The 15,673-nt window shown below is 36.2% G+C and overlaps 1 protein-coding gene across 15 annotated transcripts in view; it reads right to left on the bottom strand.

The window, feature by feature from the left end:
- HUWE1 (HECT, UBA and WWE domain containing E3 ubiquitin protein ligase 1) overlaps window positions 1-15,673 on the bottom strand; it is a 141,528-nt gene that overhangs the window by 80,334 nt on the left and 45,521 nt on the right. For 14 of the 15 annotated variants that reach the window (XM_081125940.1, XM_081125942.1, XM_081125941.1 and 11 more), the window contains 5 exons: window positions 4,402-4,464; window positions 2,317-2,394; window positions 1,409-1,456; window positions 1,259-1,327; window positions 614-713 (listed from right to left, as the gene is read on the bottom strand). In XM_081125940.1, the coding sequence (XP_080982066.1) occupies window positions 614-713; window positions 1,259-1,327; window positions 1,409-1,456; window positions 2,317-2,394; window positions 4,402-4,464 (358 nt within the window). The remainder of the gene's footprint in view (window positions 1-613; window positions 714-1,258; window positions 1,328-1,408; window positions 1,457-2,316; window positions 2,395-4,401; window positions 4,465-15,673) is intronic. The other variant, XM_081125943.1, reaches the window with a different exon arrangement.

Here is a 15,673-nt window from a genome sequence, read left to right as displayed (position 1 = left end):
GCAATATTAACAGTAGATACCATTTTATACCTTCTATGTGCCCAGCCTATACTAGGTGCTTTACAGGCTTTTGTTTAAATCTCGTATGAGCCTATAAAATAAGTACTGTATTAAATGAGGAAACTGAAGCCAAAAACATAAACATGTGGCTAATAATCTGCAGAGTCAGGGTGAGAGCCCAGGACGGATTCTGAAACTAGTGTGCTTTCTACTCTACCACCCTACGGTAAAAGTAAAATGCACAGTATTAACTACTTAACATATACTTTCTGAATAATTTCAAAATTATACTCCTGAAGGACAGAGAAGAGGAAGACTAAATGGCAAGAGAAGGGCCAGGGGAGATGACTATCTGAACACCCAAAAAAGATCAAAATCAAGATTGAACTCATGTAGTGTATCAATAACCACCCTATGCTCTTTCTGATCCAACTTTAAGGAGTTTAGGAATAATGAATACAGTGAACACTGGGAATGCTGGCAATTTTACAATTTAACTTGCCAACTAGGTAACTAGAATAAGCCTCACAGCAACAAAGACAGCTGAAGTTCAAAAGAAATCAAGTCTAAATTGCCTAACCAGGGCCTGTTAATTACAGTGTTGTTCTCTTACCTAATATAGATATTGCATGCAGCCTTGCCTGAACAGCTTGCAATCGCTTCCTGTGATTAGAAAAGCCATGGGCCAGCCGTATGTGTGTAAATAACAGCATCTGTAGAGACATTAAGACCTAAATTAGGAAATCAACAGAAAAGATGACTATACTGTCTGAGGGCTAACACACCTGTTGAACTATTTGGTGAAATGGTTTACTGTTGCTATTTTTTAAGGTGCCAAACAGAACAGTCCCACTCTGAGGTTAGCTGATGAAATGGGAGCGAGAAAACAGAGGCACATAGAATTCTATTATCCCAACATAAGCCAACTGATAGGCAACAAGCTAGAGACATTTGTCAAGAGTTCTGATATTAATCAAACTAAGTATTTTATCACCATCACAATGAGCAGGAAAAAATAGAAAAACTAAGTATTTTCTCCTTTGGTATCCGAAGTGTTGTGCTACCACCACTTAACTCTCATAGGAACCCTAGGACGTGTTGGCCTCATAAAAAAATGAGGAAACTAAGGCTCACAGAGGCTAATTTGCCCATGGTCTGATTACATCCTTTCTGCTATGGTGTCTCCCAGTCCAGTACATATGATTAATCTATATGAATAACATCCACACCCTTTAGCTATTTTTAGGACACATCATACCTGCTTATCCTTAGGAATGCTGTACATTTTGGTAAGAGATTCCATGATTTCAGAAGGGCTTTCTGAAATCTACATTAGAAAACAAATAGTTAGGAACAAAAAGTGAACCAAATGTTAAGAAAATAGTCAATAGTCAAAGATTCCTCTTACCTTGTCAAGTTGCTCTATGTGAATATAATGTAGTGTGTTACTAGTTGTCTGAAATTAAAAAGATAGGAGCGTTGTTAGGAGTCACTGGATGCCTTAGCTTCCCCTGCCATAAGACTGCAAGAGCTGTCTGAAAACCAAGATGTCACCCTAGGGTGAAGCCTGACTGAATGCTTTTAAAATCAAGATAATAACTTTAGAATCTCCCAAAATACCCATTTTATATACAGACTATTCTCAGGAAACTTCTTTGAAACCAGTAGCGTGAAAATATAACATACATAACCAGACACATTTCATATTCTTCCTTGTCCCCTTTTAACTTCATTGTCTTAATCCCCACAACCTCTATATTCATAGCAAAACTAAATCCATGAAAATGGTTTCTCTTTAAATATGCATTAGAGCTCTTTTCAAGGCACCAATAATCTAGAAAGTTTATTGTTGTTATTGTAGGCAAAAGGAAAAAGATTTTATTCACTAGGCCACTTCTAAACCAAATTGAATTTTAGTATTTCCTCAAAGAATATGGAATGACCAGATAATTGAAGCAGAACCCTGGTGAGCAATATAGACTTCTTGCAGGCTGGCTTAAGTAGAGAAAGTCGAGCCATCACTATTCAGATTATTACACTGCATGTTGGAACTGAGACTGAGAAAAATATACAAGTTATAGCAGTGCCCCATGTAAGGAGTCCTGCTTTTGGCAGCTCCAACCTTAAGACCCAAACCTATCAGAGCTGGGCATACAATGAACACTTATTCTTGAGAAGCTATTAGGTATGTTTAGCTTGGGAAGGCAGCAATGTAGCTCAAAACCATTCCCTCATTTAACTGAGGAGTTCTAGAAAAGTCAACCCCAGTTACAGTAGATCATAGACTCTATCAGAACAAGTCTGATTGAGACTCACCCTTTTCTCGATTTTGACCTCGGCCCCAGGGTCTGCATAGAATTCAAAGTGTAGTGTAGTTGCACTGGGTGGGTATTTCTGTGTATAAAGCACATGAAAGAATCAGATACCATCTTTTCCCAAGTCTTCCCTCAAAGTCCTAGCCACTTTGTGCAACTTATTGTGGCAGCAGAATGAGCAATGTAGACAGCAGCTACAGTGCCTTCATTCCGTCCTAGTGAGCTCAGACATCATATAACAATACAGAATCAGGATGATGGAACCCAGAGCTCCAAAAGCTTTCATATTTCTTACTAATAAGTCAATTTGGACTGTAACTATTCTCAATAGGGAAAAGAGGGGCAAATCTGCAAAGCAGTAATGAGTAAGAATCCAAGAAAGGATAAAAGACAAATACAAGGGTCTAGGCACCAGCTCGAGAATGGAAAAAAAAACATTCTTATGGATACCTTAGTGTGTAGCACTGCCTACTGAAATATTTTATTCAAACTATGCCTCATGGGTATACCCTCATAATTCTTCATATACTCCCTTTCCATACCATTCTATACCACTTCTCATGATATCCAACTGCTTTTCTGCACAGGCAGATACCAAATCAATATAATTCAGACCCTGACAACAAATCCTCTTTAACTATAGAAAAGCAACGTGAAAAACAAAATAAGACCACAACAGCATGCCCATTAAAATGCATCCTTGAAAGAAACCAGTAGCAGTGGTTGCATCTGGGAATAGAGAATTATTGTATACCCCTTTATATTCTTAAAATTTTTAACATGCTTATGTATTACTTTCTTTTAAAGTACACATATTTTTCAAAGTCTCATAACATGCCAAATATCAATAAATAAAAAGATGTGTGCCCTGGCCAGTGTGGCTCAGTTAGCTGGGTGTCGTACTATGTACCCAAAGGTTGCTGGTTTGATTCCTGGTCAGGGCACATGCCCAGGGTTATGGGCTCGATCCCTGTTAGGGGGCATGGAGGAGGCAGCCGAACCATGTTTCCCTCTCGCATTGATGTTTCTCTCTCTCTCTCCCTTCCTCTCTCTCTAAAAATCCATTAAAAAAATTGTAAAAAAAGATATGTGATTTCTTAACATAGGCTGGGACCAAAGTGGGTAACAGACATCATGCAGAGTGTATCATACTGTTTTGCCCAAGGTGCAAAGAACAAACTTCTTATACATAAGAAGGCTCAGAATTAACCAACTAAATTTCAAGATGAAAAATTAGAATTCCAAACTAAATACACTGTTAAGATTTATATAGCTTTGATTATTAAACAGACAACACTCACCTCCCATATTATACAATATCCATTAATATAATGCACACTAAATAAAATATACCAGCTAAGATGGGAAAGTAATTAGTTTTAATTTGTCATTTTCTGTGACCAGAAAAAAAAGCCATTTTGCTAGGGGAAAAAGGCTTGCTAAAATTCACTAAATTTCACCAACGCCACTTGTCCTACACACGACAAACTGATAAAAGAAGTATATCTGCTGGAAAATCCAGTTGCTTCTTGGCACAGAATTGTTTTAACAAATCCAGTTGTGCTTTGTGGTCCCATAGTAACATATCAAAGCAGAGGATAGATGGTCTGAGCTCATAACCTATGCATGGATGAAAGGTATGAGCAGGACAGGGCATGAGGGGTAACACATGGAAAGGACACAGAACATGTTAAGTTCTTAACTCTAATGGTAGAATTGTTCTTCAAACATTCTTAAATCATGCCAGACTGTCCAGAGTTCCAAACAGCTCCAGTGAGAGAATGTAAGCACAAATGCACTTTTTGGGAATTTTCATCAGTTTCAAACTGATTCACCCAATGCAGCTTTCTACTCAAGAGCAGGGTATAAATATATACTGTGCTTCTGAGGTTCTTCATTTACTGCCAGCACACTGAGGGGCCAACCATTTCTAGATGAGGTGTACTATGTCCCAATTGATCTTAGGTTCCTCAAAAGTCCTGATGTGGAGTGGCAACTTTATATATCACATATTCATTGTAAAGGCTCAAACAGAGATCACACAGAGCTCTGCCAAAAGACACCCACATCCAAAAGAGTGACTTACCATCATATGCAAGTCTCTGCAACACTCTGCAAGTCCGAAGCCATTCTCCTTTCCACCCCAGCTCTTGGAAAATGAAAAAGACAGTGTTTAAACAGTGCTTAAGGTAGCCCTGTGTATAAAACATTTAAGAGTATGTGGCAGCCTGGAACACAGTGTTGAGAAGACATAAAATGTGAAAGTCAAATGAAAAGAGGAAGCAAATAAAAGCAAGAACTTAAGACTCAAGGCAAGATGGTCTGCCTAAAGGTAATTTCTCCCATGAGATCAAGTTCACTGTTCTGTGAGGATGTTACTGGGGAGAACATAGGCAGCTACAGCAAGCAATTGCATTCTACATGCCTGCAGCTGTGCTTGCTGACAGGTGAGTTTTGTCCCATCAGGCCTTCAGTACTGTACTCATCCTGCTCACTTCCCCCACTAGGGTGGCAGCACATGCATTTCTTACATGAGGCAAGGTGCAAAGGAGAAGTCTCTGCATTTATCACCGCTATTGTACTTTTACCTCCACAAAGTCAAAAAACTCAACAAGTACTAGTCTCTAAGGTAATGGGGGAGAATGGCTCCTGTAAACTATTATTGGCTTCCATATCCAAAACTCCAACCATATAATCTTTCTTAATAACTGGCCTGCATTTTTAACAGCATTTGAGCTAACCATAATTTCTTTTTACCTAATTTGGAACTCTTCCAAGGATGAATTGGGCATTTGTTGAAAACATTCAAGAATAAATGCATTAGTCCCCACTTTCTGGAATAAGACATAAAACTGGGATAAACTGAAAAGCCTGGGAAGTAAAGCTGGGGAGTGAAATGCTTTGGGAAAGAAGGGCTTTTTAATTCCTACGAATCTGGAAGGCAAAGGCTAAGCACATTCTCAGAAAAGATCTGAGAAGATTCAAGTTCACACACCTCTGGCTGACCATCAGGTTCTACACAAACCAGAAATGAAGACTTAAGGCAGAGTTGTAAGCTTTTGTTTGAGTATTGAAGATACTGACTACTGACACTGAAGACACCAAAATACACACAGAACCCACTTGCAAAGACTGGGAGGTTGGGTTTGTTTGGTTCTAAGTGTTTAAGGCAAATCACTAAGCTAATAGAACAGAGAAATCAATGACCACACAAAACAAAGAATTACGAAGTCGGTTCAGAAAAGTCTAAACAACAACAAACAGTAACAATAATAAACTCTCAGGAGGGGTGAGAAAATGATTTCTAGAGTAACCACATTATAATATTTAAAAAAAAATTGTAGCAACATGAGGAACGACATAAGCAAAATGGCTGATTAAGATGTCTCTTGCTCCCTACCCCCACAACAATTTGGCATCCATCCAGACAAAAATGCCTTTGTGTAAACTGTGGAATCCAGCACCATATGCCAAAAGATTCAGGGTAATAGGTATGTAGACTTTGGTGCCAGAGGTGGACCCTACAGTGGCCTGTGAAATGGCTGCAGCCACTCTCAGAAGCTATCTGAGAGCCCCAGGAGAACACTGTCTTAAACAATCACCAATAGGTAATAAAAGTGAAAGGAAAAAAGTATTACAAATAATAAGAGCTGCCCTAGCTGGTTTGGCTCAGTGGTTAGTGTCGGCCCGGGACTAAAGGGTACCGGGTTTGATTCTAGCCAGGGGCACATACCTCAGTTGCAGGTTTGGCCCCTGTCAGTTGGGGCTCATGCGGGAAGCAGCCAGCCTATGTGTCTCTCTCACATCGATGTTTCTCTCCCTCTCCCTCTCCCTCTCCCCTTGCTGAAAAGCGATGGAAAAAAAATCCTCAGGTAAGGATAAAAAAAATTTTTTTGTTTAAATAATAAGAGCTAAAATAGTATGTTCAGGAATTCACAATGTAAAATGAAGTAAATTGTGACACCAAAAATATAAAAGGGAGGGGAAGTGTGGAAAGAAGGTAGAGTTTTGTATGTAAATAAAATTAAATTGTATAAACTTTACATTGTATGCAAATAAAATTAAACTGTTATATCTATAAGATGTTTTATGTAAGGCTCATGGCAACCACAAAGCAAAATACTAGATTAGATACACAAAGATAAAGAGAAGGGAATCAAAGCATACTACTACAGAAAATCATCAATTCACAAAGAAAGGCAGAAAGAAAGGACAAGGGAAATACAAAACAGCCATAAAACTATTAATAAGATGGCATTACTAAGTTCTTGCCTATCAATAATTACACTAAATGTAGATGGGTTGATTTTCCAATCAAAAGGCATAGAGTGGCTGGATGGATAAAAAACAAGACCCAACTATAAACTACCTACAAGAGAATTAATTCCGCTTTAAGGACACACACAGGTGAAAGTGAAGGGATGGAAAATGATATTCTATTCAAGTGGAAACAAAGAGAGCAGGGGTATCAATACTTGTATCAGACGAAATAGACTTTTACTCAACAGCTTTAACAACAAAGAACATCATTATTCAATGATAAAGGAGTCAATTCATCATGAACATATAACAAATTGTAAGTATGCATGCACCCAACACTGGAGCGCTTAAATATATTAAGCAAACACTAACAGATCTCAAGGGAGAAATAGACAATATAATAGTAGGCGATGTCAAAACCTCATTTTCAACATTGGATAAATCGACCAGACAGGAAATCAATAAGGAAATGCTATACTTTAGACTTGAACTACACAAGGCATATACAGAATATTTCTACCAACAGCAGCAGCATACACACTCTTCTCAAATGCACATGGAACCCCAAATACATTATATAATAGGTCACAAAACAAGTCTTAGCTAATTTAAGAAGACTGAAATCACACCAAGTATCTTTCCTCACCACAAGGGTATGAAATCAGGAGAAAAACTGGAAAATTCACAAACGTGTAAATTAAACAATAACACTCTTAAACAACCAATGGATCAAAAGAAGAAATCAAAAGGAAACTTAGAAAAACATCTCGAGACAAATGAAAATGGAAATACAACATATCAAAATGTATGGGATATACCAAGAGTAACTCTAAGAGGGAATTTTATATTAATAAAGGCCTACATTAAGAAACAAGAAAGACCTCAAATAAGCAACCTAACTTTATAATACTTCAAGGAACTAGAAAAAGAGCTAAGCCCAAAGTTAGTAGAAGGAAGTTATGAAATAACAAAGATCAGAGCAGAAATAAATGAACTAGAGACCATAAAAACAATAGAAAAGATCAATGAAAATAACAGCTGTTTTTTGGGGGACAAGATAAACAAAACAGAGAAAACTTCAGCTAGACTAAGAAAAAAGTGAAAGTCAAATAAAATGAGAAACAAGAGAAGACATTACAACTGATGTTAGAGATACAAAGGCTCACAAGAGACAACTATGAATAAATTGCCCATGCCTGCCCGGGCGTGGCTCAGCAGTTGAACATTGACCTAGGATCCAGGAGACTGCGGTTCAATTCCAGGTCAGGGCACATGCCCAGGTTGTGGGATCAATCCCCAGTCGGGGGCACGCAGGAGGCAGCCGATCAATGACTCTCTCATCATTGATGTTTGTATCTCTCTCCCTCCCTCTCCTTTCTTTTCTCTGAAATCAATAAAGATGAATGGGTAAATAAATAGCCCACAAATTGGATAACAAAAAGCGAACAAACTGGATAACGTAGAAGAACTAGATAAACTCCTAGAAACATAAAACCTACTGAATCATGAAGAAATAAAAAATATAAACAGACCAATAACAAGGATATTGAATTGATAATCAAAATACACCCAACGAAGAAAAGCGCAGGACCAGATGCATTTCCTGGCCAATTCCACCATACATTTAAAGAAGAATTAATACCAATTCTTCTCAATTCTTACCAAAAAATTGAAGAGGAGGGAATACTTCCAAACTCATTTTATGAGGCCAGAATTACTATGATACCAAAGCCAGAAAGGACACTGCAAGGAAAGAAAACTACAAGACAATTTTCCTGATGAACACAAGATGCAAGACCATCATCAAAAAAGTAGCAAACTGAATTGAACAGGACATTTAAAGGATCAAGTAGGATTTATACTTGGGATGCAAGGATGGTTCAACGTAAGCAAATAAAAAAATGTGATACATACCAGATTAATGGAATATAAGACAAAAATCATGTGATCATCTCGACATATAAAAAGCATTTAACAAAATTCAACATCCTTTCATGATAAAAACTAAAAAGATGGAGTATAAATGGAACACACATCAACATAATGAAGCCACATATGTCAAGCTGACATCATACTCAACAGTGAGAAGTTAAGATTTCCCTCAAAAATTAGGAAGAAGACAAGGGTGCCCACTCTTACTACTCCTATTCAACATAGTACTGGAAGTCATTAGGCAAGAAAATAAAAGGCATCCAATGAGGAAAGGGATAAGTAAAACTGTCTGCTTGCAAATGATATGATCATGTATAGAAAACACTAAAGGCTCTACCAAAACTGGTACATCTAATAAATTCAGTGAAGTTGCAGGATACAAAATCAACACACAGAAATCAGTCAAATTTCTAAACACTAACAATGAGCTATGTGTAAAAGAAATAAAGAAAATAAGCCCATTTATAATAGTATCAAAACCAGTAAAATACATAGAAATAAATTTAACCAAAGAGGTAAATGATCTATACACTGCAAACTAATGAAACAAATTAAAGAATACACAAAAAAATGAATAGATATCTAGTGTTTATGAATCGGAAGAATATCATTAAAATGTTCATACTATCCATAGCCATCTGCAGACTCAATGTAATCACTATGAAAATTCCAATGACATTTTTCACAGAAATAGAAAGCAATCCTGGGAAAGAAAAACAAAGCTAAAGGGCTAAAGGTAGGCATCGCACTTCCCAATCTCAAACATTGCTACAAAGCCACAGTAATCAAAACGGCATGGTATTGGCATAAAAACAGACACACAGACCAGTGGAACAGAATCAAGAGCCCAGAAATAAACCCTCAACTAATATCTGAAGGGGAGCCAATAATAATCAATGAAGAAAGCATAATCTCTTCAATACATGGTAAAACTGGAAAAACTACATGCATAAAAAAGTGAAATTGAACCGCTATCTCACACAACGCAAAAATAAAATAAAATAATAAAATAAAAAATACAATACAATACAATACAATACAATACAATACAATACAATAACTTGGAATGGATTAAAGACTTCAACATAAAACCCGAAACTCTAAAACTCCTAAAAGAAAACATGGTTGGTTTTTGGTAACAAATTTTTGGATATGACACCAAGAAGCACAAAGGCAAAAAGAAGAAAGTGAAACTACAAACCAAAAAGCTTCTGCACATGGGGGAAAAAAATCAACAAAATGAAAAGGTAACCTAGGTAACAGCAGAAAATATTTGCAAACCAAATATCTGATATGGAATTACTATCCAAAATATGTAAAGAACACACACAACTCAATAACAAAAAATGACTACAAAAATGGGCAGAGGAACTGAACAGACATTTTCCAAAAGACATACAAATGGCCAACAGGTACATTAAATGGTGCTCAACATCACTAATCATTAGGGAAATCCAAATCATAACCATGAGATATCATCTCACACCTATCAGAATGGCTATTATCAAAAGGAGGTAAATATCGGCAAAAGTTTAAAGGAAACCACTCTGCACTGTTGATGGGAATGTAAATTGGCACAGCTACTATAGAAGACAGAATGACGGTTCCTCAAAAAAATTAAAAAGGAAAGGAAATGAGGACATCGAATATGCACTCTAATATCACTGCAACATTATTCACACTAGCCAAGTTATGGAAGCAACCTATCTATAGATGAATGGATAAAACGAACTATGTGGGAGATATATATATATATATATACACACACACACACATACACATATATTATATATCTATAATATATATTATATATGTACATATATGTATATATGTATATGTATACATATATATGTATAATATATGTATATTATATATGTATATATAATATATATTATATATGCTCAACCCATAGAAAAAGAGAGTAGAATAGTGGCTGGCAGTGGCTAGGGGTTGTGAGAAATAGGGATATGTTGGTCAAAGAGTACAAACTTTCAGCTATAAGATTTAAAGATCTAATATACAGTATGGTGACTATAGTTAGCAATACTGTACTATAGAGTTCAAAAAGTTGCTGAGAGTAAATCTTAAATGTTCTCAGTATAAAAAGGAAATGGTAATTGTGAGTTGACAGAGGTATTCATTAATCCTTCTGTGGTAATCACTTCACAATGTGTAAGTGTACAAGTTTTGCTGTACACTTTAAAATTATACAATGTTATATGCCCATTATATCTCAATAAAGCTGGAAAAATTAAAACAGAAACTGTTCCTGAGAAAGTCCAGACAATGCACTTAATAGGCAATGACTCAAATTAACTATTTTAAACACACTTAAAAGCTAAAGGAAATTATATACAAAGAACTAAAGGAAACCATGAGAATGATGCCTTTATCAAATAAAGAATATCAATAAAGAATTAAGAGATTATAAGAAGGAAAGCAAATAGAAAAGCACAACAATTAAAAATTAAAAGTTTGCTAGAGTGGTTCAACAGTAGATGTAATCAAGGAGAAGAATTAATCCATGAACCTAATTAAATATATACAGGGTGTCCCAAAAAAATGTATACACACTTTAACAGCTGATAGCTCAATTGATATTTCTTTCTTTTCAGGCAGAATAAGCTCTGAACAAAGGAAATTCATCCCAAAATGCTGCTGGAAGCTTGAAAACACAGCTGAAGTACAAACACTGCCTTTATAATTATTCAAAGTGTGTGCGCATTTTTGGGACACCCTATAGAATGTTAGATGGTAATACATGCTACAAAGAAAAATAAAGCATAAAGGGCCATAGGGAGTGTGGAGGGTGTTCCAATTTTAAAACAGAATGGTAGAAAAGACCTCATTGAGATGGGGGAACTTAAGACTGAAAGGAGATGAGGGAGCAAGCCATAGAGACAACTGAGGACAGGGCTATGTACAGGCCCTGCAGCGAGAGTGTGCTTGGCACTGTCCAGGAATGCAAGTGGGCCAGGTCTCAGGAACGGACTGAGCCTGAGGGAAAATATGGGTGGTGAAAAGTATGCTTAAAAATTGAGGTGTTCATTAGATATGTAGTAGAGATTTAGAGAAGGCAATAAATATGAGGGTTTGAAGTTCAAGGAAAACAGATACAATTTGGGAAGCTAGAGGTCCTTAAAACCATACAACTGAATGAGATCACTGAGGCAGAATGTAGCTGGATCAGAAAGCCTGAGGTGGTGCCTTGAGCCACTGAGCAAAGGATGAGGCACCAGACAAGCAGACATAGCAGGATAGCCATGGAAACTCAGGAGGACCAGGAGGGTGGACTAGAAACCAAGACTATTATCTAGTTTCTTAAAATGGTACTTTCAAGAATATTTAATACTATGGGAGAAAATATTCACCATAGGTTGGTGAGGAGGAAGAAGCATATGAAACGCAATGTTAATAGTTATTTTTTTCTACATAGTGGTGGTTGAAGATTACTGTCATTTTCTTCAAAATTTTCTGTATTTTCCTAATTTTCAAAACTGAACATGTATAACTTCTGTGAAAATATGGACAATAGTATATTTAAAAATAAATACTGGATGGTGGGGGAGGAGGTGAAGAAGACTCAATGAACTTGAAGATAAATCGAGATTACCCAGTTTGAAAAGTAGAAAGGGGGGAAAAAAGTAAACATAGTATAACAGATCTCTGGGATTCCATCAGTGTACCAACATATGTATAATGACAGTCCCAGCAGAAGAGGACAGAAAAAAGGGGAAGAGATTATTTAAGGAAATAATGGGCAAAAATGTCTCAGATTTGACAAAAGATATGAATCTTGAAATTCAAGCTCAATGAACTCCAATAGGATGAATCTACAGAGAACCCCAGAAACACACAATATAATAAAATTGTCATAGGCCAAGACAGAGAAAATCTTGTAAGCGGCAAAAGAAAAGTGACTTGTTATATACAAGGGTTCCTCCACAAAATCAACAGCTGATTTCTTTTCTTTTTTTCTCTTTTTTTAATATATCTTTATTGATTTCAGAGAGAGGAAGGGAGAGGGAGAGAGAGAGAGAGAAACATCAATGATGAGAGAGTCATTGATCAGCTGCAGCCCGCAACCCGGGCATGTGCCCTGACCGGGAATCGAACCTTGATCGCCTGGATCCTAGGTCGAAGCTCAACCGCTGAGCCACGCCCAGCTGGGCAACAGCTGATTTCTCATCAGAGGCCAGAATGCAGTGGGAAGATATACTCAAAGTGCTAAAAGGAAAGAACTGCCAATCAAGAATTCTATATTTGGCACAATTATCCTTCAAAAATGTAGGAGAGCCCGGTCGGCATGGCTCAGTGGTTGAACATCGACCTAGGATCCAGGAGATGGCGGTTGGATTCTTGATCAGGGCACATGCCTGGGTTGCGGGCTCAATCCCCAGTAGGGGGTGTGCAGGAGGCAGCCGATCAATGACTCTCTCATCATTGATGTTCCTATCTCCCTCCCTCCCTCTCTCTTCCTCTCTCTGATATCAATAAGGACATATTTTAAAAAAATAAAAAAAATAAAAATAAGTTGGTATTAAGTTCAACTAACTTCATTAGTTAAGATGTTAGTCATAATCTATATGTCAAACAGTAATAACTAGAGAAAAGAGAAACAAGAAACAGAAGACCTGAATATTAAATCAATTAGACCTTGCAGATATGTATATCAATGATCTATGCAACAGCAGCAGAATATACACTCTTTTCAAGTGCATGTAAAAGATTCTCCTGCATAGACCACATGTTAGGCCACAAAACGAAGAAATTTATAAAGAATAAAATCATATGAAGTAGCTTCTTCAACGACAATGGAAAAAAATTAGAAATCCATAATAGAAGGAAATCTGGAAAACCACCAATGGGTAAAAGAAATCACAATGGAAATGAGAAAATTCCTTGTGATTAACAAAAATGAGAACACAACATATCAAAACTTATGGGATACACTGAAAGCAGTGCTTAGAGGAAAATTTACAGCTGTAATTGCCTACATTTAAAAAAGAAAGATCTCAAATCAGTAGTAACCTAAACTTCCACCTTAAGGAACTAGAAAAACAAAAGCAAACTAAATCCAAACAGAAAGAAGGAAATAGTAAAAATTAGAGCAGAGATAAATGAAACAAATTGAGCCTACGTACAAAATTGAGATGATGCCTGTAGCATCTTTCAGAATATTAAATGAGATAAGAATGTGTAAAGTACAAGGTCTTACTTCATAAAGAACTTAATATGGCCAAATATCAATGTATTGTTCACTGTGGCAATATAAGAAATATAAAAAAACTGAGATAATCATATGAAAGCATAATGTGACAGTATTTAAAACATCTACATATAGAAGAATATTAATTTCTTATTTGATGGTATTAGCCTTGTTCCTGAAAAGACCTTGGCCACAACAAACATAAAAACATGTAGTTATACTTTCTTTCAATGCTTTTAGCTTCATGCTTTTAACACTGGACTTTTAATACATCTTAATTTTACTTTGATGAGGTAGGATCTACCTTAATTACCTTGTGAATAGTTAGCCAGTTGTTAGAATACCATTTATTCAATAATTTTTTGGCTAATTTGACATGCCATCTTTACTATAAATTCAATTCTTATATGTTGGAACTGTTTCTGGAAACTTTCAACTGGTCAATTCCACTGTTATTACCACACTATTTTAATTCATATAGCTTTATAAAAAAAGTTTTAATACTTAAAAAGTACTTCCTCATTACATTTTCAATATTTTCTTGGCTGTTCCCAGGGCTTCCATTAAAGAAACATGGAATTTGCTGAAAACCATGAGGATAAAGGGTATTAACACTTGATGCCACATAACAAAAAAGGTAATTCAATCCAAGGACCTGAATTTGCAAGATGGAATAAGCTTGAAAGGCTGTATATCTTCACAACAGCTTTCCTTTTGTTTCTTCTGTAGTCACAATTATTTTAGAATATTTCTATTATTACTGTCACCACAAAAATCTCTTTTCTATCTTTTGTGATCTAATAAAAATCAAGCACCTATAATTAGAAAATTGTGGTAAGCTGGGACCCTTAATAGAACATGTTCAAGCCAAACTTGATTCATGAAAGTCTGTGATGTTGTGACATTTATGATATATTACCATTATATTAAATACAAAGAAGTATTTCTTACAAAATTATGTAAAGTTAATATGGGAAAACACTAATGTTAGTATGGTAAGTAAATAAAGTAAGATAAAATTATATATACCACATGCATTCAGCTATGTAAAGAAATATGCATAAAGACTAAGAAAAGTGTACCAAAACACTAAGAATACACATTATAAATTTTCTTCTGTACATTTCTACATTTTAAAAATACTGAGCATGCATTTTTAATATGAAAAAAGTTTGTTTTGCAGCCAACAAGATAAATCTATGAAATGTTTAAGATTCTAGGTTACTTATTAGCCAGTACTACTCAGAATAACTAGTTGTCTTCTTTATTATGTACATAATCTGCTTTCTCAACTACCATGTGAACTTTTTGAAGAAAAGAATGTGTTTTATACTATGTTCAGTACAAGGTTGGTCCTATACTTTGAATAATATCAACTGGAAGGTTTGGATATGGATTCGGGAATTAGGTCTCAGACTGACACCCAGATTTAGAATAAAAGTCATACTCAATCAACTCCAAATGTCTAAGACAGGAACAGCGGATACTGCATTTTATCAGGTGCAAAAAAGCCCACTGGCTTTCCCCAAAAATAATATAACTTGAATCTTACTGTCCTCACCTAAACCCAACAGTATTACCATATGTTCCTGGCAGTTAAGTAGACATCAACCATGCCAGAAAGGCATATTTGACACCATCTCACTGGATAGGATTTGCTAAAGACCTGATACTCTTTAAGATGGAACTATAAAAATTTGTTAAAATTCTGTAACTTTATCAAATAGGATAGACTAGACCAGTGGTTCTCAAAGTGTGGTCCTTGGACCAGCAGCCTCAGGATCACCTGGAAACTTGTTAGCAATGTGTATTATCAGGCCCCGCCCTAGGCCTACTGAATCAGAAACTGGAAGTGGGGGGGGGTGTAAAAGGGTGGGAGCAGGGGAGGGAGACCGATCTACACTTCAATAAAGTAATTCTGCTGCATTGTCAAGTGTGAGAACCTGTGTACTAGATC

The sequence above is a fragment of the Miniopterus schreibersii genome (assembly GCF_964146895.1).
Source record: "Miniopterus schreibersii genome assembly, chromosome: X".
NCBI classification, from domain to species: Eukaryota; Metazoa; Chordata; class Mammalia; order Chiroptera; family Miniopteridae; genus Miniopterus; species Miniopterus schreibersii.
This window is presented reverse-complemented; position numbering and strand designations above follow the sequence as displayed.